This window comes from Corythoichthys intestinalis, chromosome 2 (genome assembly GCF_030265065.1).
Source record: "Corythoichthys intestinalis isolate RoL2023-P3 chromosome 2, ASM3026506v1, whole genome shotgun sequence".
NCBI lineage: Eukaryota > Metazoa > Chordata > Actinopteri > Syngnathiformes > Syngnathidae > Corythoichthys > Corythoichthys intestinalis.
Window position 1 is genome coordinate 66,613,154 of NC_080396.1, and position 24,414 is coordinate 66,637,567.

The 24,414-nt window shown below is 39.2% G+C and overlaps 1 protein-coding gene across 1 annotated transcript in view; it reads right to left on the reverse strand.

Moving 5' to 3' along the window:
- The window catches only part of LOC130907767 (cadherin-4-like), a 429,614-nt gene that overhangs the window by 63,511 nt on the left and 341,689 nt on the right, over positions 1 to 24,414 (reverse strand). The window contains exons 6-8 of the mRNA XM_057823203.1: positions 20,142 to 20,297; positions 10,940 to 11,084; positions 9,534 to 9,706 (exon numbers count right to left, since the gene is read on the reverse strand). Of these exons, the coding sequence (XP_057679186.1) occupies positions 9,534 to 9,706; positions 10,940 to 11,084; positions 20,142 to 20,297 (474 nt within the window). The remainder of the gene's footprint in view (positions 1 to 9,533; positions 9,707 to 10,939; positions 11,085 to 20,141; positions 20,298 to 24,414) is intronic.

Below are 24,414 nucleotides of genomic sequence, written 5' to 3' on the forward strand. Positions count from 1 at the left end.
AGAGCATTATGAAAACCAAGGAACACACCAGGCAGGTCCGAGATACTGTTGTGGAGAAGTTTAAAGCCGGATTTGGATACAAAAAGATTTCCCAAGCTTTAAACATCTCAAGGAGATGTCGTACACTGCACAAATCTGGCCTTTATGGAAGAGTGGCAAGAAGAAAGCCATTTCTGAAAGATATCCATAAAAAGTCTCGTTTAAAGTTTGCCACAAGCCACCTGGGAGGCACACCAAACATGTGGAAGAAGGTGCTCTGGTCAGATGAAACCAAAATTGAACTTTTTGGCCACAATGCAAAACGATATGTCTGGCGTAAAAGCAACACAGCTCATCACCCTGAACACACCATCCCCACTGTCAAACATGGTGGTGGCAGCATCATGGTTTGCGCCTGCTTTTCTTCAGCAGGGACAGGGAAGATGGTTAAAATTGACGGGAAGATGGATGCAGCCAAATACAGGAACATTCTGGAAGAAAACCTGTTGGTATCTGCACAAGACCTGAGACTGGGACGGAGATTTATCTTCCAACAGGACAATGATCCAAAACATAAAGCCAAATCTACAATGGAATGGTTCAAAAATAAACGTATCCAAGTGTTAGAATGGCCAAGTCAAAGTCCAGACCTGAATCCAATCGAGAATCTGTGGAAAGAGCTGAAGACTGCTGTTCACAAACACTCTCCATCCAACCTCACTGAGCTCGAGCTGTTTTGCAAGGAAGAATGGGCAAGAATGTCAGTCTCTCGATGTGCAAAACTGATAGAAACATACCCCAAGCGACTTGCAGCTGTAATTGGAGCAAAAGGTGGCGCTACAAAGTATTAACGCAAGGGGGCCGAATAATATTGCACGCCCCACTTTTCAGTTTTTTATTTGTTAAAAAAGGTTAAATTATCCAATAAATTTTGTTCCACTTCACGATTGTGTCCCACTTGTTGTTGATTCTTGACAAAAAATTAAAATTTTATATCTTTATGTTTGACGCCTGAAATGTGGCGAAAGGTTGCAAGGTTCAAGGGGGCCGAATACTTTTGCAAGGCACTGTATTTATCGATATCACTAAAAACTGAAATACACTCGAGGTATGGTCTCCAGTAACACTCTAAAGGAGATAAATAATAAATAAAAAAGCTTTAAAAATATTAGCATGTTTAGAAATTCTTATTTTGCTTATAATAAAACATACATTTTACTTTTTTACTGCATTTAAAACACATTAAATGAATAAGATATTTAAAAAATAAATAAAAAAATGTAAAAGTAAAGCTGAGTTAATTTAAAAAAATAGACGAATAGGAAAATATTTACTATTAGCTCATTGCCTGGCATTGACAAAGCTAGACAGCCAATTCATTTCAACAAGAAGGATTGGCTGTGAATGCTAATCTTTCAATGACATTGATGATGCTAGATATCCAATCCATTTTGAGTGAGAGGGTTGGCAGCAATCATTCGCTGCTAGCCCACCTAGGCAGCCAAAGAGTAAAACGAGTGCCCTTTATAGTAGAGTTGTCCGATATTATCGACTGCTAAAATCATTTTAAAATGATATCAGATGATAGCTACATCGTAGAGCAGGGTGGTAAACCAAAAATTTACTGTTACCAAAATTCTTCACGATGACCGATGTAATTTTGACCATGTCGGTAAATTCGGTAATTTAATAAAACAAGAAAATATAGTCTTTTAATCCAGCTTTCACTCTGTGTTGTTCAACAATGTTCATTCCCCTTTAAGAAAGCAGTCAGTGTGCTTATGTATGGAGTCACATGATTATACGGAAGCCAAACAAACAGAAGCCCGGTAAGCTAACACTAGTGGCTAACGCTACAAGCAAACGTGATGGGAGTGTGGCTTAAGGGAGGTTCGCCAAACTTTCACCCGACATTAAGTACACTCTTGGCAGCATCTAGACTGACTTTTACCTGCTGTCCTCCCTTTTTCTAACGATTTCCGGAGAGGGTGCTTTCAGTGCTTTCTACTGGTAGCCAGGCCACAGGCTAACGCTAGCGGCTAACGCTAGCGGTTAACGTTACAAATGAACGTGGTGGAGTCGGATAGCGGCTCTAACCTTGTCGAAACGGCTAAACTTAATGAGTGGATTGGGCACGGACTCCAACTAGGAATTAGTATGTCTCGTTATTTTGTATCTCTGTGTGTGATTTCTCTGATAGCTTTTGTAATGGTAAAGCATAAAGTACTTTCCAACAGTGAAAATTATAATATGACCGTTTAATGGCCCCAGCTATTTTTCTGTATGTGCTTAATTCTGTGGCTTGACTGCCATCATGAATTCTTAAATGTTTCATTTGCAAGCTTTAATGTGTGTGTGTGTGTGTGTGTGTGTGGGTGGGGGAGGGGGGGGGGTTCATGTGTGCTTGCATGTATTAAAAAATGCACTTTTTCACAGCAGCCATTAACAATAAGTTGTGTTTTTAAAGTGTACTGTTCAAACTGTAAGTCATTTGTGTTACAATGACGTTTGCACAGGTATATTGATTTTGACAATGTACATTGTTCAAGCCATACAAGCTGTTATAAATGTCCATACTTGAATTCTTATTGTTTACAATACATTTTTATATAATTAATGTATAGACTGCATGTACAATTGTTAAATATATCAAATTGAAAGCTGGTAAATACATCAACGAGAAACGGTTAATCTGTATTTCATGCATTGATTCAGATTTTCAAATAAGAAAACAGTCCGCTTGGGCGTATTTATCGTCATTTATCCTTATTGAGGTAAATCTGCTCAATTTACCGTGATACGTGATTAAGGCTATATCGCCCAGTCCTACGACATTGGTTGCTCATTATTGGTTTTGGGCCAATATGCATATGGCAGTGCTTTCATGTCACTGCCTGTCTGTGTTTCTGTTTTTTTTTTTTTTTTTTTAATGCCCCCTGCTGGCGCTAGGTGTAATTAGTTTTGAAAAGTTTCAGTACTTTCTGCTGATGTCATCATTTGTCGATGTGAGCTCATTCCGAATAGAGAGAGTTAAATGGATGAGCTAACGTCTGCAGCCAATGTACCATAGCAGTTCTTGCCATGTTACCCCTTTGCTTGTACCTTATGCAAGAATCGCTTGTAAGTTATATTCTTCCTTTGTTTTATATTCATGAGCGTTGTGTAGTATATTGGAAATGAGTAAATTTTGTTTTGTTAGCATTTGTGATAAAATGTGGTTAAATTATTTCATTTTTTGCAAGCTCTAATACCAGCTGCTATTCAAAATGACACACTGTTTATACTTTGCTTTATTTGTGACTATTTCATTTTGTTGACACAATGTTTTGTTGATTTTAGTTTTACAAAAACGTATCAGTGCTCTTGTCAAGAGAAAGACGACCACAGTAATGCCCATTCAACTACACTCCAGTGTTTGGCTTCTCTTTAGACCCTGATTTGTTTGCTATCTGTCGATTTGAGTACCCACACATAGAGTACATTGAGGACAGAATAAGTGCCATTTAGCACTTTGTACTTTCACTTGAGCCAAAAAACCTGATGTTTGCACTATTTTGAATTCAACGATAAGTTTAGTGGTGCGATACAGGTGCTTTTTCCATGGTTTCAATTAATGCTTTTCTCTTATTTTTCACAGGATGCTTATTTGGAAAACCTTGAAGTTGTTATATTTATCATTATTAAAGCATCCAGTGGGGCATCACAATACAATTAGCATATATCTGTTTGATATGGGTATCGGATTTTTGGATATATTGGGATATTGGTTTTTGGTTAAAAAGTTAAAAAGGCATTATTGGACAACTCTACTATAAAGGGTTACAATGGCACAATAACCTCCTAACTGGCTTCGCGCTATCTGAATTCTGTCTCCTTACAATACAGTTATCAAAGGCATGACTTAATTCAATGTCACTGATGGACAGATGTGAAGACAACGGTACAGCAGAACAAGATTAATAGATGATCTGTGGAGCAATGGAATTAGGAATGATGAATGCCATTTCATATCTCGGATGACACAGTGTCATTTAAATGGAGGATGAAAAATATGGTCATTGCAGTTTTGTATTTGGGCATATTTGTGAGTGTCTGCATGATCAGCCCCTTCCTTTGGCAACCTTTTCTCAAATGCCCCTCCCAACCCTCCCCTCTTCTGTCTTTCCGAATGTCCCATGGTGTAGTTAATGGGCTGCGGAAAGGATAGAGCCCCACAGCCGACTGTCTGGATAATGTGTCTTGTCACTGAGATTCCAAATTACATTTCCAGTGTGTCTCTAACCTGCTAATTACACAGTAAATATCCCAATTAGGCCACGACGCCACATCAGGAGGGTCAGACAGCTTCTTTCGGTATGTTCTTGATGTTAGACAAGATGTTGAACTTCACATGAACACCCTCATTACCTCACATGCACAAACACACCACTCACAAATGTGCATGTACACACATCTCTGCTTTGGCGAGCCTTGTTTAGAGGTGGTGTGTATTTGATTGTCCCATCAGCCAGTGTATGGCATGTACACAGCACTCACACTAATTAGACAAGGGAGTTATTATGTAGAGCTTCTCTGAACCTCTCAGCGTTGCAGCAACACTGCAGCAACCCCAGACTTCTCTGGAGGACTGTGGTCTATTACTGTCAACATGCTTTTAAAGGTCCACACCAGACCAATGGAGACCTTTAAAAGAGATTCAGCGTGGGAGTTTGAAAAGCAGAAAAAGTTATTTCAGAAGGAAAGAACACAGGAGTAAAGGGTAAGAAACAGTTGGGGATACAGTTGAAGCACGGGAAAGGGATTACCAAAAATAGAAGCCCATATTTTTGCTGTGCTTTTGTTGTTGTTGTTGTTTTGTTTTACAGAGTCTAACATCCCCAACATGGAAACTGGAGAAAGGGGAAAAAGAAGCACAAAGTTTTAGGGTTTCAAAGGGCCAAAGCGCTAACTATAAGTGGACCAATATAACACTGCGGTGTGCTGTGCAGTTTATATTTAGTGAACGGGAGCTTGTTTCACAGGGTTAGGGAATCCATGTCTAATCGTAAAGGAAAATGCTTGAGAAAAAAAAAGGTTCTATTTCATCCCTGCTGACCGCCAGAGGCGGTGCTGTCAGCACTAAATTATCCCTTCACGCATGCGCAGTACGAGTCTTGATACCAAAGAAGTCACCTGTGACCCCAGGTTGACCCCCGGCAGAGGTTTAAGTTCCAGTGTCAACCAAGTTCCAGTCCCTTTTTTCTTTTCGCGTGGCAGTTGCTGCTTTGCTGTTTGTGTCGCATATAGCCATGTTGACTGTGTGTTGGAGCTGTGAATTCGTCCTCCTAAGGCTGCTTCACTTTGTTAGCAATCGGGCAGTATGGAGCTTTTTGTCTTTTTCCTTTCCCCGTTTGGAACTGCGGACTGCCCGTGCCGGCGCAACCCTCCTCCAGGCTCGCGGCGTTGGTGTTGGGTGAGTAGCCTGGCTGGCTCACGGCTTGCGGGGCCGCCGGCTACCTTCGCCTATTTCATTTTTCCCGCCGAGATATGTTCTAGCGTTGGCGATATCGACTGCCTTGCTGGTTGCCTTTGCTTGGCTTTTTAGCTGTGCACGGGCCTTCATGGTGTTGCGTCGGTTGCCCATCGTTTGTTGCGGTCAGTATCATGGGTTAGCTATTTTGCCAACCTGCCTGCGCTTGCTGTGCAGGTAGCATTCATGCCCCCCTTCCCATACCTTGTTGTTCACGCGGTCGCGTTGGCCGTGGAGGGCTCTCCCTGTTGTATTGAATGTGGCTCCCTCCTTGGGCCGTGTGATGCTCTGTATTGGTGCTCGGCTTACCTGTCTGACGATTCTTGCGGGGGGTTTGCAGATGTGGGCTTGCCCAGTGAAGCTTGATTTTAGTGGTCCCTAACGGTCCAATGACCATGGGCGGAGTTTGACTTTTGCACCTTAAACTTTGCGTATGCCAATGACATGCATTTCCCTAAACCCAACAGTAATTGTAAGGGTTGTTACTGGCCTTCTCGCCACTCCCTCTGATCTGGCTGACGCCTCAGAGGGTCCTTCTGGGTGGCACTCGTTGCCGCTGGTGGCCCCCTTCTGGCGGGCTCACCTGTGGTTTCCCATATTGCGCAGCCCGTGTGTCGGCGTTCCTTGGAGCCTCCCCAACAGGCGGGATGTGCAGTCCCAGTTGGGGGGCCAGGTATGGCATCCCGATCCTCGCCGTCTCCGCCTGCAAGTCTGGCCGCTGGAGGGACTGACTCACTGATTGGCGACTGCTCGGTTTCAGTCAGGCAGATGCTTTTGAACGCCCAGGCGCCCTCCACCCGGATTCAGTATGCCGGTCAGTGGAGGTTGTTGTAGAGGGCCGTGGAGATGATCTGGTGTGTTGTTCAAGCCCCACTGTTCTGGACTTCTTGCTGTCCCTCCTTGATTGGGTCATTCTACATCCACCCTCAAGGTCTGCTTCGCCTCGATCTCTGCTCGTCACGCCAGGGTCTTTGGTGGCTCTGTAGGAAGCCACAGCCTGGTCTCTGCATTCCCCATGGGGTCTCTGAGGCTCCACCCCCGAAGGTGTCCTCGTGCCCTGGTTTGGGATTTGCAGTCGGTGCTCAATTGTTTGTGGCGCCCCCCTTCGAGCCTCTGGCTGCGGCTGACCCCCAGTGGGTGGCCCGCAGGGCGGCGTTCCTACTGGCCATTGCCTCTGCTTAGCGCGTCGGCAAATTGCATACGCTCTCAGTTAGCCAGTCGTGCATGTTTTGCTCAGGTGTCGTGCTGTGGCCTAACATTGCTTTTGTGCCCAAGGTGTTAGCTGGCTCGCATTGCACTTGACCTTTACGCCTTGCTCGTTGATGCCCACCGCCTGGGCAGGGCAGGGACGGGCCGGAGCTGTTGTGCCCGGTCAGGGCCCTGGGCTTTGTGTGGACTCTACGGCAGGTTTTCGTACATCTTCACACTTTTTTGTCTGCTAAGGGGCTCGTGGCAGGTGATCTACTTTCTCCTGGTGGTGCCTCTCTCATTGCGTCGTGGTTACCATTTGTCATTCTCCTCTGATGCCAGGACGCCCCCTGCCATCTGGGGTGCACTGTCACTCTACCAGGGGCATTGCTGCTTCCTGGGCTGCCTTGAAGGGGGTGCCCCTTTTAGTCTCTGTGAGGTTTACGTCTGTGACTTTTCGTGACCCCGCTGGTACTGGTCATTCAGTGCTTACAGCACCGCCTCTGGTGGTCAGCAGGGATGAAATAGAACGAAAGTTATGTAGGTAACTACGGTTCCATGAATCCCAAATGAATGCCAGAGCATTCCGTCACTCAGAACCCTTGTGCCCACGCGAGAAGGTTCTGTAGGGACTGGAACTCTGTTGACACGAGAACTTTTACCCGGGGTCACAGGTGACTTCTTTGGTATTATTACTCGCACTGCACATGCGCGAAGGGATGAATTAATGCTGACACTGCCGCCTCTGGCGGTCTTTAGGGATTCACAGAACTGTAGTTACCTATACGTACATTTTGTTTGTATTTAAACAGCAAATACATTTTGGGTGCATGCATAATTACTCAAAAAAGAATTTTACATTCGGTGTGACACCTAATACGTGTTAACAAATACATATATTTTGGAAGTTACTTTCTGTCAATTAGTATATTTCAACTTAAAAAAAAGCTTATTTCTCAGAAATTTTCTGAAAGAAAAAATAACTGAAATAATTTGACACATTAATCTGTCAACTAGTCTAACACTTAAAACAAGATGGAGAAAACTATTTGACTAGATTCAAGAAAAACAATCTGATTAAAATGCAGTGTAGTGGCCCTCCAAAGTGAAGGTAAAGATAAATTTTAGGTTTTGATTGTCAATGTTAGGATATATTTATATATATTTTAAATCTAAGTAAGAACTTCAATCATTTGTATTCGTGTCTAACCTAGCTAGCCAGGGTAGCTGAATGAATAAAAAAAAATATCTTTGTGTGCCCAATGCCCAATGATTTTTGTCTCTTTCAAACCTTTACAGTAAAATGCAGGAGAATGAACAATTTGGATTTTAAAAGACCTGGATAAAATAGCCAGCTGAGGTCAATTATCAAAGCAATGGTAAGTGAAGAATTTCATATTACTCAACCATGGATTTTCACAAAACTTTTGAGGCTTTGCTAGCCACCTTTGTGTATAACAGCAGTTCATTGGAGATATTTCTTGACACTTCCGAACAAATTGAATAAGACTTTCAAGGATTTTTGTCAGCTATTCATATTCTTTCTGTGATCTACATCAAGAGTCCCTAACTAATTCACAAAGACACTGAACAAGAATAATGAACAAAAATGCTCAACTCAGTCTGAAAGGAGTTTCGTTGAGATATAAAGTACATATGGCTTCACTTCAGTAAAGAATGTGGACGACTATGGGGGCAGATACCAGCAATACATGTACAGATTGAATGCATATCTAATATAAGAGTAATTATGTCCGTATCAGAGTAGGTGTTTTATTCCTACATAAACTCTGACTAGATGTACCATCAGCGCAGGTAGACACACCATAGCCCCCCCCCGGGACATTTACACTTAGTATCCCCAATCCTGGTTGAATCATCTCGCTTCCGTGTCTTAATTGTCTACTATTAACTCCAAATTGACTCTTGACTTCATCCAAATCCTCATATTTGCAGTCCTTCATTCATCCTATTTTACATCATTTATCCTTTTGTGTCATTCATCAAGTTTAGATGTAGTCTTTATATGGATTTCTTTTTATGGCAGACAGGTGTCAAGGGCATTTCTTCTGCAATATTTTATATATATATATATATATAATATATATATATATATATATATACATACACACACACAAAAGTGAGTGGACATCTGCAGCATGATGTGTCGTTAATAGGTCTGTCAGTGGTGACAGTTAGGGAGGAGAATCTGTCTCACAGCTAAGTCACCAAGACATCCAACATACAAAAATAAACACATTTGTACCCTGTCAAAACTTTTTTGGCTCCACAAAAACAATGCCACTCGTATAAGTAATACTGTAAGTGTGGGGTTTGTTTGTGTGCGCTCGTGTTCCGAGATATGTTACATGTAGCTTGGTGTTGCAAATTTAAAAAAAAAAATGTTCTCAAAGGCCTTCACTGTATAAAAATAAAAGTTCAGTTGAATAATAGACATCAATAAATCAATCATTATTTAATGTATATTGAGAATATCTCATTCTAACTGCACGGATACTTACATACTTAACCTTTCGCTGTCTCAGTTCTGGGTACTACTGAGAGTTTCTGTTAACTGTAATGTCATTGCAAAAGACACACAGTCCTTGGAAAGAAATCACTGATTAGGGTGAGGCAATCAATGATGTTCTTGTTTTGAATATAAAGAAAATGATTAACACTTGAAGCAGCCGGGCTGCAGATTGTGGCTTAACGAGCGCTTTGAAGTGTTATATACTAATTAAATCTAAGCGATGATTTCTGTTGTGAATACATTACAATTGAAAGAAAAAAAACATAATATGAAATGAAATGACTGAAATTCTGAGTCAAAAGTGTTTTCCAGTACAATACGTACCTCTCGATCGAGACCAGGTGCCACCGTCACAATATCCCCCGTCTCGCTATTGATGGTGAACATATTTGGGATGGGACTGTGTGGTGTCTGCGACAATATTCGATAGCGCACCATTCCGTTGGCCGTTGTGTTGTCATCAGCATCAAAGGCGGACAGGTGCATTACATAGGTTCCTGATGAAAACGTTGAAACAAAACACTTTTAAGAGTTTTAATCTATGTACAGAGTGAACGGTTCAATTTCCAATGTTAGAAGAACACAGATTAATGATAAGGACACATAGAAATCCCATTGAGCAACTTTCTGATTCCATGTCTCATCTTAAATCAGTTTTAATGTTGTGTAATTGATGCACAGTAATTGTTTTTAGCTGAAAAATTAAAAACCCATCCAATAAGGTCAAAAACTGGTTTGTTTACCTTCTCCTACGATTTATACAGTAACTGTGAAGGATTACTCTTGATCTCTAGCGCTTCCGTCACACTCATTTCTAATTGGTGGTGATAGTGATATCACAGTAGTGACGGCCTCTGTCCGTGGATCATTGCAACCACGGCTCCTATTTCAAACTCCATTACATTTCAAAGCAACAATTTGTAAATGACGGGGCCCAGAGGAGTACTCCAAGGGCCTCACAGCAAGAAGTAACCATTGAGTGAGGGATGAGGGAGAAAAAAAAAAGAATAGGCTCCTGCTCAATTTGGTTTGAAGTGAGGGGGGGGGCAATCAGTCCTTCACCCTATGCTTTTCTTGTGGAGATAAAGCGATAGATGGGAAGGAGATGAAGAATGTGTCACACATCGGCGAGGTAATTACATTAAGCCGCACTCTTAAGGGGTTTAACAGAAGCCCTTTGTACGGGCGTCCTAAGCCGTGCCTGACAGGATTAAGTCCCTGTAATGACTCTTTAATTTGCAAACTAATTCAAGTCTGTAATTGGCCTTCCACCGAAACCACTGGAGCGCAAAAAAAAAGAATTCTTAAACTCTTTTTTATGATTATTGTTTAGCTGAACGGCACACATGCCACATAGAATTATCTGGTGCACGGTGGGGACGAAACCAAGAGAGAGCAAGAGAAAGAGCAGTAATGCCGGGGACCTTGTCACAATGTCTAGCCATCCATTTGTTATTCACTTGTCCTTATTAGGGTCATGGAAAATGTGCATTTGTGTGTAACTATTTAGAAGATATGAAGTAACTTAGCATGGCATACTGTCCTGAGCACCTTTCTTTGGTTTATGACTACAGTTAATAATAAAAAAAAAAGGCACGGCGGGTTAAAGAATCATAATTATTTTATCACAGTGGGAAATTGTAGACGTCAACCACTTTTCACTAAATGAACAACAAGCAGGACAATGCCCTTAGATTTACTATTCAACCGGTTTGATTCCAAACTGGTACCTGGTTTTGAGCCTTCATCCACGGAGCCATTGTAGACCTGGTTCTTAAACTCCGGTCTGTTGTCGTTCATGTCGATAACAAAGATATACAGATCAATGGGATTCTCCACTTTGTTTCCATTCATGTCCACAGCATGTGCTCGGAGCTAGAAAACAAAGGTTTTATATGACATGTGAATACTGTTGCTCAAGCTGCTTGTACATTTTATGGATGTAGTTGTACAATGAAGACGCAAAAGTCGATTTTCTCTTTTAACCCTTCAAAGGCTGGGCCTATTTTGTCTGATTTTGCATGCCACTGATGTTGCCTTTATATTTCAAAGAAGGAATTGTTCACAATGACTTGGTTGGGTCCCTTTTTTCAGGACACCATACCCTTCATGTCCAAACATGTTGTTTTCTTCACTGACCAATTTATAATCACCATTTGGGGACCCAAAAGACAAAAAAAAAAAAAAAAAAAAAATTATTGTCAAAATTTGTAACATTGACTTTCTATTGACAACCTAACATGCTCAACAAATCTTTTGAAGCTCGATAATATTTACTCACCTTGTTAGGATAAACATTCAACAGGAAAAAAAATAAGATTGAATAGTTTAATATTTGATAATTCAAAAGAAACAACAGGTATGGTCATAAGCGTTTTTGGCCGCCATACATACTGGTCTGGTCAAAACAGGTTTTATACAGTAGACCAACAACCAAAAATATATATTTACCATCTAACACAAAAAGGAGGTTTGTGAAGTTAGGTATTGCACCCATCACTAATCAAATCTATATATATGGCGGAAAACACTCAAGTGACTTGAAGTTCCGCTCTGAGACCCCTAATTTGGACAAATTTCAAAATTATCCTATATGCATGTGTGATACATCATTGGAAAGCTTAAAATCTTTTTGTTTTGGGGCAAGATAAAATTTGAACAAGAGAGCATTTAAAAAAAAAAAAATGTAAACAGCAAATCCCTAACTGGAGGTGATTTAGGAGATAATTAAAGACGCCATGAATTTAACGAGATATTATCACGTACTTACCTCTTATCAATCCAAAACCTCCATGTAGCATGTATCACCGCGTGTCAAGACACAGCTGTGAATGGCCACGGCTGGATTCTTTGGGGATTTTATGATTGAAACATGGTAATATAACAAGGGTTGCGATGCAGAATCCGCAGATATCAAGGAGCAATCGAGATTTTCATTTTCATATATTTACCCTTTTAAAGATTTTTTTTTTCCAATTTTTATTTGTTTGATCGATTATTTATCATCTAAAATATTGGGGAAAATGCGACAGTAACGAAAAAAAATACAATTAAGCGATAGTTATAAGGTAGACTTTTTTTACAGACGCCAATTTTTTCTTTGTGACGTAATTTGCTTAAAAGTTTAAAATATGCAAATGAATAATTTTTTAAAGTCGTTTTTTTTTTTTTTTTTTTTAACTAAATATTAGACATCACTGAATGATTGTAAGCTAAAAATGACAGACATTTCGAATAATAAATACGATTTCTTTTTATGGCTAGGTTGAAACAAAAGCGGTTGCGCGACGTCTGTGAACGGGGGTTTCCAGGGTAAAACGGACAAATTTAAAAATAATTTGGGGGCTTAATGCACCATGAATCTGCTATGGCAGTATATAGACATATTGTTCTATCAAACACAACATTTATTTTGGCTTAAAATACAGCAGTTTATTTTAAAGAGGGGTGCAAGAGCAGAAACTGCTTTTTCAGTCTTGTCTGTGTTTTCCGCCATATACAATGTATATATACAGTGCCTTGCAAAAGTATTCGGCCCCCTTGAATCTTGCAACCTTTTGCCACATTTCAGGCTTCAAACATAAAGATATGAAATTTAATTTTTTTGTCAAGAATCAACAACAAGTGGGACACAATTGTGAAGTGGAACAACATTTATTGGATAATTTAAACTTTTTTAACAAATAAAAAACTGAAAAGTGGGGCGTGCAATATTATTCGGCCCCCTTGCGTTAATACTTTGTAGCGCCACCTTTTGCTCCAATTACAGTTGCAAGTCGCTTGGGGTATGTTTCTATCAGTTTTGCACATCGAGAGACTGACATTCTTGCCCATTCTTCCTTGCAAAACAGCTCGAGCTCAGTGAGGTTGGATGGAGAGTGTTTGTGAACAGCAGTCTTCAGCTCTTTCCACAGATTCTCCATTGGATTCAGGTCTGGACTTTGACTTGGCCATTCTAACACCTGGATACGTTTATTTTTTAACCATTCCATTGTAGATTTGGCTTTATGTTTTGGATCATTGTCCTGTTGGAAGATAAATCTCCGTCCCAGTCTAAGGTCTTGTGCAGATACCAACAGGTTTTCTTCCAGAATGTTCCTGTATTTGGCTGCATCCATCTTCCTGTCAATTTTAACCATCTTCCCTGACCCTGCTGAAGAAAAGCAGGCCCAAACCATGATGCTGCCAACACCACATTTGACAGTGGGGATGGTGTGTTCAGGGTGATGAGCTGTGTTGCTTTTACGCCAAACATATCGTTTTGCATTGTGGCCAAAAAGTTCAATTTTGGTTTCATCTGACCAGAGCACCTTCTTCCACATGTTTGGTGTGTCTCCCAGATGGTTTGTGGCAAACTTTAAACAAGACTTTTTATGGATATCTTTGAGAAATGGCTTTCTTCTTGCCACTCTTCCATAAAGGCCAGATTTGTGCAGTGTACGGCTGATTGTTGTCCTATGGACAGACTCTCCCACCTCAGCTGTAGATCTCTGCAGTTCATCCAGAGTGATAATGGGCCTCTTGGCTGCATCTCTGATCAGTTTTCTCCTTGTTTGAGAAGAAAGTTTGGAAGGACGGCCGGGTCTTGGTAGATTTGCAGTGGTCTGATGCTCCTTCCATTTCAATATGATGGCTTGCACAGTGCTCCTTTAGATGTTTAAAGCTTGGGAAATCTTTTTGTATCCAAATCCGGCTTTAAACTTCTCCACAACAGTATCTCGGACCTGCCTGGTGTGTTCCTTGGTTTTCATAATGCTCTCTGCACTTTAAACAGAACCCTGAGACTATCACAGAGCAGGTGCATTTATACGGAGACTTGATTACACACCGGTGGATTCTATTTATCATCATCGGTCATTTAGGACAATATTGGATCATTCAGAGATCCTCACTGAACTTCTGGAGTGAGTTTGCTGCACTGAAAGTAAAGGGGCCGAATAATATTGCATGCCCCACTTTTCAGTTTTTTATTTGTTAAAAAAGTTTAAATTACCCAATAAATGTTGTTCCACTTCACGATTGTGTCCCACTTGTTGTTGATTCTTGACAAAAAAATTAAATTTCATATCTTTATGTTTGAAGCCTGAAATGTGGCGAAAGGTTGCAAGATTCAAGAGAGCCGAATACTTTTGCAAGGCACTGTATATATACATATATAGTTTCTCGAACACAAGCATCTATATACAAATGGAAAAACTCGATTGTGTAAAAAATATAACACCGAAAAAAAGTATTGAAAAAAATATTTACAATAAACCAGAGCAGTTCAATTCAATTCAACGCTCTTTTCGAACAGTGAAATCGTATTAGTGCATCAACAATTTCCGGGTTGCAACACTTTACAAAACACAACACACAAAATGTCAACATATATGGAATGAACAATTAATACACTGGTATTTTTTATTTGAAACGAGAAATGAAATAAGGTGTTATCCGTTTTTTGATTTTGGATTTGAAAACGAGATATAAAATACCAAGTTGTTATCAGTTTTCGCATTTTGGATTCTAAAACGAGAAATGAAATAAGTCGTTATTCGTTTTCTGATTTTGGATGCTATGCAATGAGTGAATGATACACGGATAAACAGCTCAAAATTCTCATCCAAATAGAGACGCAGGTTAAATACATTTAGTGAGTAGGACAAACAATATGGAAATGAACAGACTTTGTAAAATGAAATACTGTATGTGGGAATAAATATATCTACATTGTAGAATGAAGAATCGCTGTCAAAGAGCCCTCTTGAAACAAATTCTTTAAAACAGTAAAATCATCACCTGCGGCGCAGTTGGTAGCTCGAATTGTCATGGGACTGAAGGGTTAGCGGTTCGATTACCGGCTGCGATTACCCATTGTTGAAGTTGGGCAAGGTACTGAACCATAATTTGCCCCCAATAGGTTGGCAGCACCTTGCATGGCAGCAGCACCATTGGTGTGTGAATGTCTGCTAATGTAAAGCGCTTTGGGCATTGTAACAATGTTGATACATTTGCTATATACTGTAAGTACTCTTCATTTACCATAACCTATGTACTTCCGGAATTATTGCATATTTAGAACTTCTAGCCATGAGGGATGATTTGTGGTAGCTTTTGTTGTAAAAACCAAAACACATGTCTGTTTTAACTGGTTAATGTGTAATATTTAGTTGATGAGAGTATACAATATTTCCAGCCAATTTTGTCCTACTTGATCGGGTTTTAACTCATCAAAAAAGTGCCTCGACAGTTTAATGCTAACTTTGTGTTAACCAAAAAACATACATACTGTATTGGGTTCTTTAATAGTTTTTAAAAACAAAGTTAAGGTAATGTAAGATCACAAGGATCCTTATTTAGATACAGTAGTTGCCTTGCAGGGATACGCATACTGATTTTGTATCTAAAAGTCATTGTTATCTCAGTAGAAAGTATACGCAAGATACTTTTTTCCACTGGAAGCCGTGTTTGTTTTACAGGATATCTGTAAGTCTAAGTCGGGATCACATTTAAGGCTACAAGCGCTCTGCCTGCTTGCATCTCGGAACAAACACAGTTGGCTCATCACAAATTCCCCTCAGCTGTGTTTGGATCAGTGGAATGGGATTTTGCCAGTAATCAAAACATAGTATACTTTTTTGACAGTTTTGCTCTCTAAAAAGTAGAGTCGCAAAGATGAATGTTCAGGATAACAATCCGAGGCAATAACTGAATAAATAGGGGAACATTGGGATTGTAGGATTTTCTCCCCATCCTCTATATGATATGAAGGTCTACTTAATGAAATTAAGAGCCTCTGGTCTGGCTTTGACTTATTTCACCTTTCTCTGAAAGTTTTATATCTTTAAGCATGACTTATTCAGTGATATTCCTGTCTACTGGAAACAATTTAAAGTATGTTTATCTTAAAGCTCAGCTATTTCTTGGCAACCATATAACTAATAATTTAATAAATCTGTAATTACTTTTACTTACGGTTGGTAGGTTTTTGTTTTTTCTTTTGCCTTTCAAGCATGAAAGGTGCGGTATAAAACAAAGTTTGATTGATTGATATCATGTGATGTTTTTTTTTTCTTTCATGCTGCTGAACAGAACAGTGTCTTATCTAAACTATAAACATGTTAGAATTCATTACAAAGCAGAGCAAACAGCTCGTGCAGCATAAGATGGCCTTCCCAATTCAAAGCAAGGTATATTTATCAAAAAGGGAAGGGAATGAATGATGCTGGCGAAAGCTTAGGGGAGAAGGAATACATCAGTACCATTTAATTCACAATTAATTGCTCTGCCATGTATGGAGAATTGAGGTACTCTTTTATCTGAGCTTGGCTGATGGGGAATAATATTTTTGGCTACTACGAGGACATGAGAGTCAGATAAGAGAAATCACTCGCAGGCTCATAGCGGCAGGGTAGAGAATAAGCAGCATCCTTGCAGGGTTCTTCTACGATGAGAGGTGAAGATCCTCTTCCCGTCACCATTTGCTTCCATTCTCCACCTCCACTGAAATTGCTTCTCCAGGTCTCCTTGAGGTTAATTTAACTTTACTTTCTTCACCACATGTCTGATCTGTCCTGCACCCAATATCCGTGTACTGCCATCCCATCTCGATGGCTGAGAACCAGGTCCTTTATCTCTGCCCACCCTCCTCCCAACATCTCACTTGTGGGAACACTCTTAATTCAATAGCAGTGGGAGTTGGAGATTACAGCTATGTTTAAAAGAGGCAAAATGTAATTCTGGATTCACATCATCATTTTCATCATGAAAAATCATAAGCGGCCATATTACTGTATCAGGAGTTACAGCGGCAGGCCGCGCATTTTATATCTAGTCCTAGGCATATGTTCAAGTCCAGCTACCATTTATCACTTCATTGTTGCATCACCTTAATTATAAAAAAAACCCAATAAACCAACATCAGCAATTGAAATCTGTCACTATGCGTGGTAGTCAAATTTACATATAAAGACACAAGTTTAAATTATGATTATTTTTATTAAAAGTCCACTAAGAATAGGCAAGCTTGAACATCGACACAAGGAAGGAAGGAATCTATTCCTGTAATTACACTACAGACAGCAGTGCCAGTAGACCACTTTATGTACACACAGTCTAAAAGAGTATAAACTATGAAGGAAACATACTAAATGTGAAAAAAATCAATAAAATCCTTTCACTCACCAAAAAGCCTGTCCAAAAGCAGTTATTTAATCATAAAATCCATTCTGTTTTCTTTCCTTCAGACTTCAATTACTTTTTTGTACTGTTTAGTACAGTTTATTTGTGCGTTTCCGTTCTAACAACACATTATTTTCTTTCGACATGGAAACCAAAGCTGAAAGCTGCTTCTGTTCAATTGTGTTCCTAGCATTCCGATTCCCTCTGAGGCTTAGGATAGGTTTGCTAGCTAGGGGGTTTTGGGTGTCTCATGAGAGCTAGCTTCTCTTGAAAGGTCAATCTTGAAAATGGTCTTGCAAGTACTGTAATTCTCGGACTATAAAGCACACCTTACCAGGGGTTAGAGCTCCGTGCCACCCTGGAGCTGAGCTCCACCTCTTTAGCCAAATAAACAAATAATTAAATTCAAACCTGCAGTAGCACCCATTGTCTGCATATAAAGGTAGTGCCGCGGACTAGACATAATTTTTGGATGCACAGTCTGCATGGCTCTCATATGCAAACGCTCACATCCCAACAAATCAGAGTTTAGCCTCTCCCTTTATCTTGAAACTATATCTGCTTGCATGGTTTCGCCTGTGTATGTTTTAATTAACCCCATACACTCCGCGCTTTAGAATCCGGCATCACAACAGAAATGGCATCACATCGACCAGACAGGGGTAGAAGAATGTGTAGAACACCAGTAGAAGAGTATCCAGTCCTTAGGAGGCCAGTAGAAACAGTGAATTATGCTGAGTATGAAGATCCCCAGAAAGAGAAGACATAGATTCGGGGAAGAACATTTTAACAATGACATTGATCCCCCCTAAGAAGGTAATGAAATGAAAAAAATATAGCAATTTATTATGAACATATCAAAGACTTAGTCAAATTAGGTAAGATTTTTGCCCTCCAGACTACCTTGAACAGGTGAATTAATAACATCTTGTATGTAAATAATGTATGCATCTATGACACAAAATGTAAATTACTCCGTGCTCATTTGCTGAACCTTGATAAGCAATATGTCAAATTAAAGTTAAGATGTTAAACTTTTATCATTAGTTGTCAAAACCTTACTGAGGTTTATATCAGTAATCAAGCAATGTGTGTGATTTTCCATATTTGGCATTTGAAATTCTTTAACTTTACCTGGTTATGAAAGTTTCAAAAATTTAAAAAATTTGGAAAAACGTTCATGACATAATCCTTTGATGGTTTAGGAATAAACAGATTGTTTGAACTGTTTTATTTATTTATTTATTTATTTATTTTTATTTATTTTTTTAAATACTGGAAAAATTAACCTCTAATTTCACAAAAATGCTCAGAGTGTATAGGGTTAAACTTAAGTTTCAGTTAAAATAGTGTAAGATGTCAACACAAGACATAAGAGAGTAACTGTAGCATCTTTATCATGTCTCATGATGCAACTGTATTTTATTTATTCACCTACCAAAATGGAGCTCAACCAAGCAGCTGTTTGCTACTCTCTGCCTCAACAAATCAGCTCATTGATAGGAGCTTCTTTTGGGAATAACATTGCTTATCTATAATTAAATAGGTCAGGGCTGCTTGGTTAACGAGCCTATAATTTGAATTTAATTCATGTACATATATATATACTCAGCGTCATGTACAGGGATGATATGAGAAAAATGCACATAGACAGAAATACTGTATGTAGGAAAAATAATATGCGCTTGGGTAAAGGGTCATTTTGAGACATAGCGTATAAGAAAAAAGCAGCTGTGATTATTTTTTAACATGAAACGTACCATGTAGCTCGCGTCATAATCCAACATACACAGCAATGTTGTTTTCGTCAACAATGACGATAACGAAAATATTTTGTCAACAAACAATTTTTTATGACAATGACAAGCTAAAATGTGGCTTGGGAGACTAGAACATAACGAGACGAATGCCCATTTTCGTCTGACAAGACGGCTACGAGACAAATATGCGACATTGCTTCTCTCCTATGTTCAAAAAGCGTGACATTTTCATATTGTACGTGGAGTACGTCAGCTTGCATCGTGACAGTGTTTGGGTCGTGTCACTCATGTGAGATATGCTGCGCCTATCCCTCCTTACCGGAGTTTAGGATGTGTCTTAAGCTAGGCTGCGCGCCATTGTGCTTGTTTTGAAACACGGTAAGGTTTGTTTTCTAATCTGGGCAAAAGAAAATATGGAATGTTGCTTTCGCCTTGTATGTGTGGAGTGATTATCAGACGCTAAATGTAACTCCTAGCATTAGCGTACCATTCGCGTTCGTGTTACCATTATGTTAAGAATGGTGAGCGTCCTCTTAAATCACTGGCCAGTCTAAAGCAGAGTCACTTGGCTTTTCTGGTCGGTAAGTCCGGAGGGTGTTAAATGCTTGGACAACTTTTTTTCTACATACAGTTCGTGGGTTCTAGGTAGGTTTAATTGAAAATAATGTACGGCTTTTCCTGCTCAGTGTGTATTATCCAAACAAAGTTGGCGTTGTACTTGTAGACGCTAAAGTATGTGCTCGTCTGTCCATGTTCATTTGAAATTGTTGGAAACCTTTACAGACGAAAACGTTTTGAGTAATTGTCAACTAAATTGTGCGAAGACGAAAACATTTCGAAATGACTAAAATATGACTAAGGCTAATAAGTATTTTCGTCCAAAAGACTAAGAGCAAAATTAAAAGGGCTGCCAAAGACAAGACTGTGTCACACTTTTACTATGAACATTACTCTGATACATTTTCAAATAAAATATTTCAGCTGTTTGTGTTTTTGTGTTTTTACTTACGTGGTAGGACGACCGATGTTCTCTATCCAAAGGTTTGGTGACAAACATTTTCCCAAGCACAGGGTCAATGTTGAATACCTCATTAGGGGGCTGATCTGCACCGACACCAGTGATGCTATATCGTATTGAGATGTCTTGATCCTGGTCTGAACGAATCTATGGTAGCAAACAGAATAATGTACAATGAAAGACTTACACAGAAAATAACAATTGATACAGAATATTTTTGGGGGATGCAATATGCACAATATTATTCCTGCTTCTACGTTTAATAATGACGTCCTTGAATTGTGATCTCAGCAACATGATATTGCATATTATTCCCAAGAAGTGCATGCTGAAAAATGCTACAGAGGGCGCGCATCATGTTGACGTGCACAGACATTTATCACCAACTGGCATTTCAAGTTATCACATGCTCATTGCTCAAGGACTCCATTAGTGCTGCCGCGGGGACTATTCTGTCTGCAGCACTTCAACATTTGAAAGGAGAAATAAATTCAATACATTGAAGAGAAGGAGAAGAAATCCACATTTATTCAATGTTCGTCTCAAAGACCTTGTTTGAATGCAAGCAGGCTGAGAGCAAAAATAATTAGACATGAAATGGAAATCTGATTAAAAGCAAATGATAGTTGTATAGTTAGAGAGGAAACAGACATACTAATACAAACTAAATAAAAGTTGACGCTAAATCATATAGGCTTACTGTGCACAGGGACGACCATGTATATTGCTTACATCAAATCAAATTAAATGTACTTTATTCCTCTTGTTAAGAACTTTGCAGAGAGAGCATAGGGTATATTCATTCACACAACATGATTTAACTTGTCTATCAAAAGAAAAAAAAAAAAAAAAAAGATCCAAAACAATACGGCATCGATATATACTGGACTGTCTCAGGAAATTAGAATACAGAATATTCTAATTTTTTGAGACAGTCCTGTGTATATATACAGGACTGTCTCAGGAAATTAGAATACACAATATTCTAATTTCCTGACTGTCTCAGGAAATTAGAATATTGTGTATTCTAATTTCCTGACTGTCTCAGGAAATTAGAATATTGTGTATTCTAATTTCCTGAGACAGTCCTGTATATATACACAGGACTGTCTCAAAAAATTAGAATATTGTGTATTCTAATTTCCTGAGACAGTCCAGTAGACTACACTGTCCATTTAAAGAAGGTAATGAGGTTGGCCTCATGAACCTGACGTTTGCTGAGTTGACGGAGAAAGGACAACAGTTGTTGGCACTTTGGAAAAATGTGTTCATTGTTAGAATATAAGGCCATGTCTACACATAGCAGGGTATTTCGCAAAAAGAACTCTTTCTACGGTTTAGCCTATCATCCACACGCACACACACATTTAAAGGAAGGTTCTTAAGAACTCCTTCAGAAGTGAAGATTTGTGAATTCTACATCATGTGGACACTGATAACCAAAGATTAAACTGTGAAAATGTCACTAACTGCGACAAACTTTATCCCTACATCACACATGAGACCAATGTTTACATTTGGAGTAAATTACACAGGTGCTTTTTTCGCTTCCATTTATTTACAAACTCTTGCAGTGCTTCATATTGGAGAACACATGAAAAGGATGCGGGTATTATGGACAATTATTTTTTTGCACATTCTTACGAATGTACTTAAAAATGAATGAATGCGGTTGGCTATGGAAGCTTGTTTTTTCTACAAACGTGCTGGCGTGGGTGTAATTATTAAACCCAGCTTGGTGTAGACATGGCCTAAGTTTAAGTACAAATATGGAGCCAATATATTTGTATGAGTAAGTTTTGATCATTGTAGATTGAGCGAGGATGTGGTGGAATGTACATGGCGGAATTAATGACAATTTCTTTGGTCTTGACTTTGGTCTTGAATGAATTTAACTCAAGATCATTTTCACCATACTGCTGTGAACAAGGATTTCTGCATAGGTACAGGAAAGACAGTGACTTCAAGCCTTGATAATTAAACAACTGGGTAGTAGCAGTTGAACCCTGAGCTGTTCATCTTGTTAATTACTGGAGATGGATTGAAAGCAAAACACATACCAAATTCATCCCATAGGATAATTAACTCCACAGTAGACAAAGGGCAGGCAAGAGTGCCAATTCTAGCTACCTGTTGGTTCCCATTTGAAGATAAAAGCAATTATTACACTTCAATATGTTTACCCTTCTAGCTCGACCTCTGTTTCTCCTCCCTTCGCCTTGTATCCATACTTCTCCCCACGCCCCCCTACCCAAGTCTTTACTCTGGCTCAGCAGTCCTCCGCCCATTTTGTCTGATCTCTCCCCTTTGCTGTGCTCCCTCATCACTTTCACTTGCCTAGCTTCAGGTCGCTGTGAGGACAGACAGCATGCATGAAAAATGAAATTACTTCAGTCCGTTAGCCTCGGCAGTGTCGAATAAATCCTTCTTAGATATGGAGCAATAGCGCTCATATATTCCATTGAGGATATCCCTGCCGCTTTGATTTTACTCTTGTTTTTAAGCAGTCCTGTTTAGAGTTGGGGTTGTATGTGTTTCTCACATATATTCCAGGCTATTAGTTTTCACATGATCGCATGGATGCTAATGAGGACATGCTGAAGAGCTATTCTCAAATGAACACCGTTTATTAAAAAACAACTGAAAACACTGAGATATTAAATCCACACCTGGATCTTGAAGTATTTCTATTTCCAATGCAGAAATGCACATATAGAGTAATCTGGTCCACCACTGTTATTTTTGGTGTTCCAAAACTGATCACTTACCAAGCGTGCATATGTACTCAGTTTTTTAAAGGAGTACAATTTTAACTTACACAGGCTTTTATTTTTCTTTAGTAGCATATTTCTGTGTCCAAATGCCAGTGTTGTGCTCAAAGACCACCCTATCCAAGACCAAGACTTGCGGGGCCAGAAATCACAGTAAAAAACCTAGGCTTTTGGGTGTTGAGAATGAGATAAGATGAAGACTCATACAAGACAAGCTGAGATCAAGACACAAGTGCACTCTGTAAATGCTAATTTAACTTAAATGAATATAAGCGAACCAAACTCAATTTTTATCAACTTTTTGGTAACACTAGTTTTTAATGAGTAGGTATTAATTTGGGGCTGGAAAACATGCCTAACTTGATGAATCTCAGGTAAGTAAAATTAGAAAAAATGTTTTTTTGTACCCAGCGTTCTTTGGGCGTTCTTTTAGACATGCGAAATCTGCCTCGTCTATTTCGTGCTTTTCTTACACCTAAACATTCCCGCACACGTCCACGGTGAACCATGCCATCAACCAGAGCTTTCTTCTACATCTTCACTTAATTTACTTACTTCACATCTATTTGGTAAGTAAATATTTTACTCTTTTAGTCTTACTGTCGCATTGCCTTTTTTGTATATGGCAACGTGACAGTTTATAAATGAGTAAAATATTGTAGGGACTGTTATTTATCTGTTCCGCCGCAATGGATGATGGGTAGTTATGGCAACAACAACTGGGAGTAGTGGATGCTTTTGTTATGTCATGTGTGTGTGTTCTGTTCAATAAAGTGTGCTGTTTCTTGGGTTCGTGCGGTGTATGGGGCACAATAACAGCAAGGGTTAATAAAAAAAAAGTCAGTCTCTGTATTCTTTCTCCATGTCGCTAGCCAGAATATTTACTTACCAAATCGATGTGAAGTAGATAAATGTGTTGAAGTGAGATCTGGTTATATTACTGATTTTTCATTTCACACCAAGACTCAACAAAAAATTAAGCAGCATGTCAAGAGCCAATGTCTCTTGTGTCTTAAATGCATTGTTGAGCTTTTTAAAATAAAATTGAATTCCACCGAGTTCATCCATTGAGTGTTCTCGCTTAATTTATTTGGCAGTAGGGTCATTACCGTGTGAGAATGTGTTATTAATTAAATTAGCGTGTGCTATTTATATTTCAGGATTATTTGAGGTAAAAAAAAAAAATGAAGTTCACCTGAATATGAGCACTAAAGCTATCGGAAAACTTGATTGCATTCAAGTTAATATGAGTACTGCGAACTTAAATTAAACAATTTACTATAATTACTAAGGTTGAGTTCTTAAAACTTAAAAAAAATTAAGTAAATTGCATCCAATTAGTGTAACTAACAAATGACATTTTCTCAGGCAGCAAGTTTGCATCTTTTTTTTTAAGTAATTCAACTTAGTCAAATACAGTGTGTGTTGGAAAGTGTGTGTTGAAATAATTGAGAGTATTTGCTGTTTCACTAGAGCTTCTCCTTATTATCACA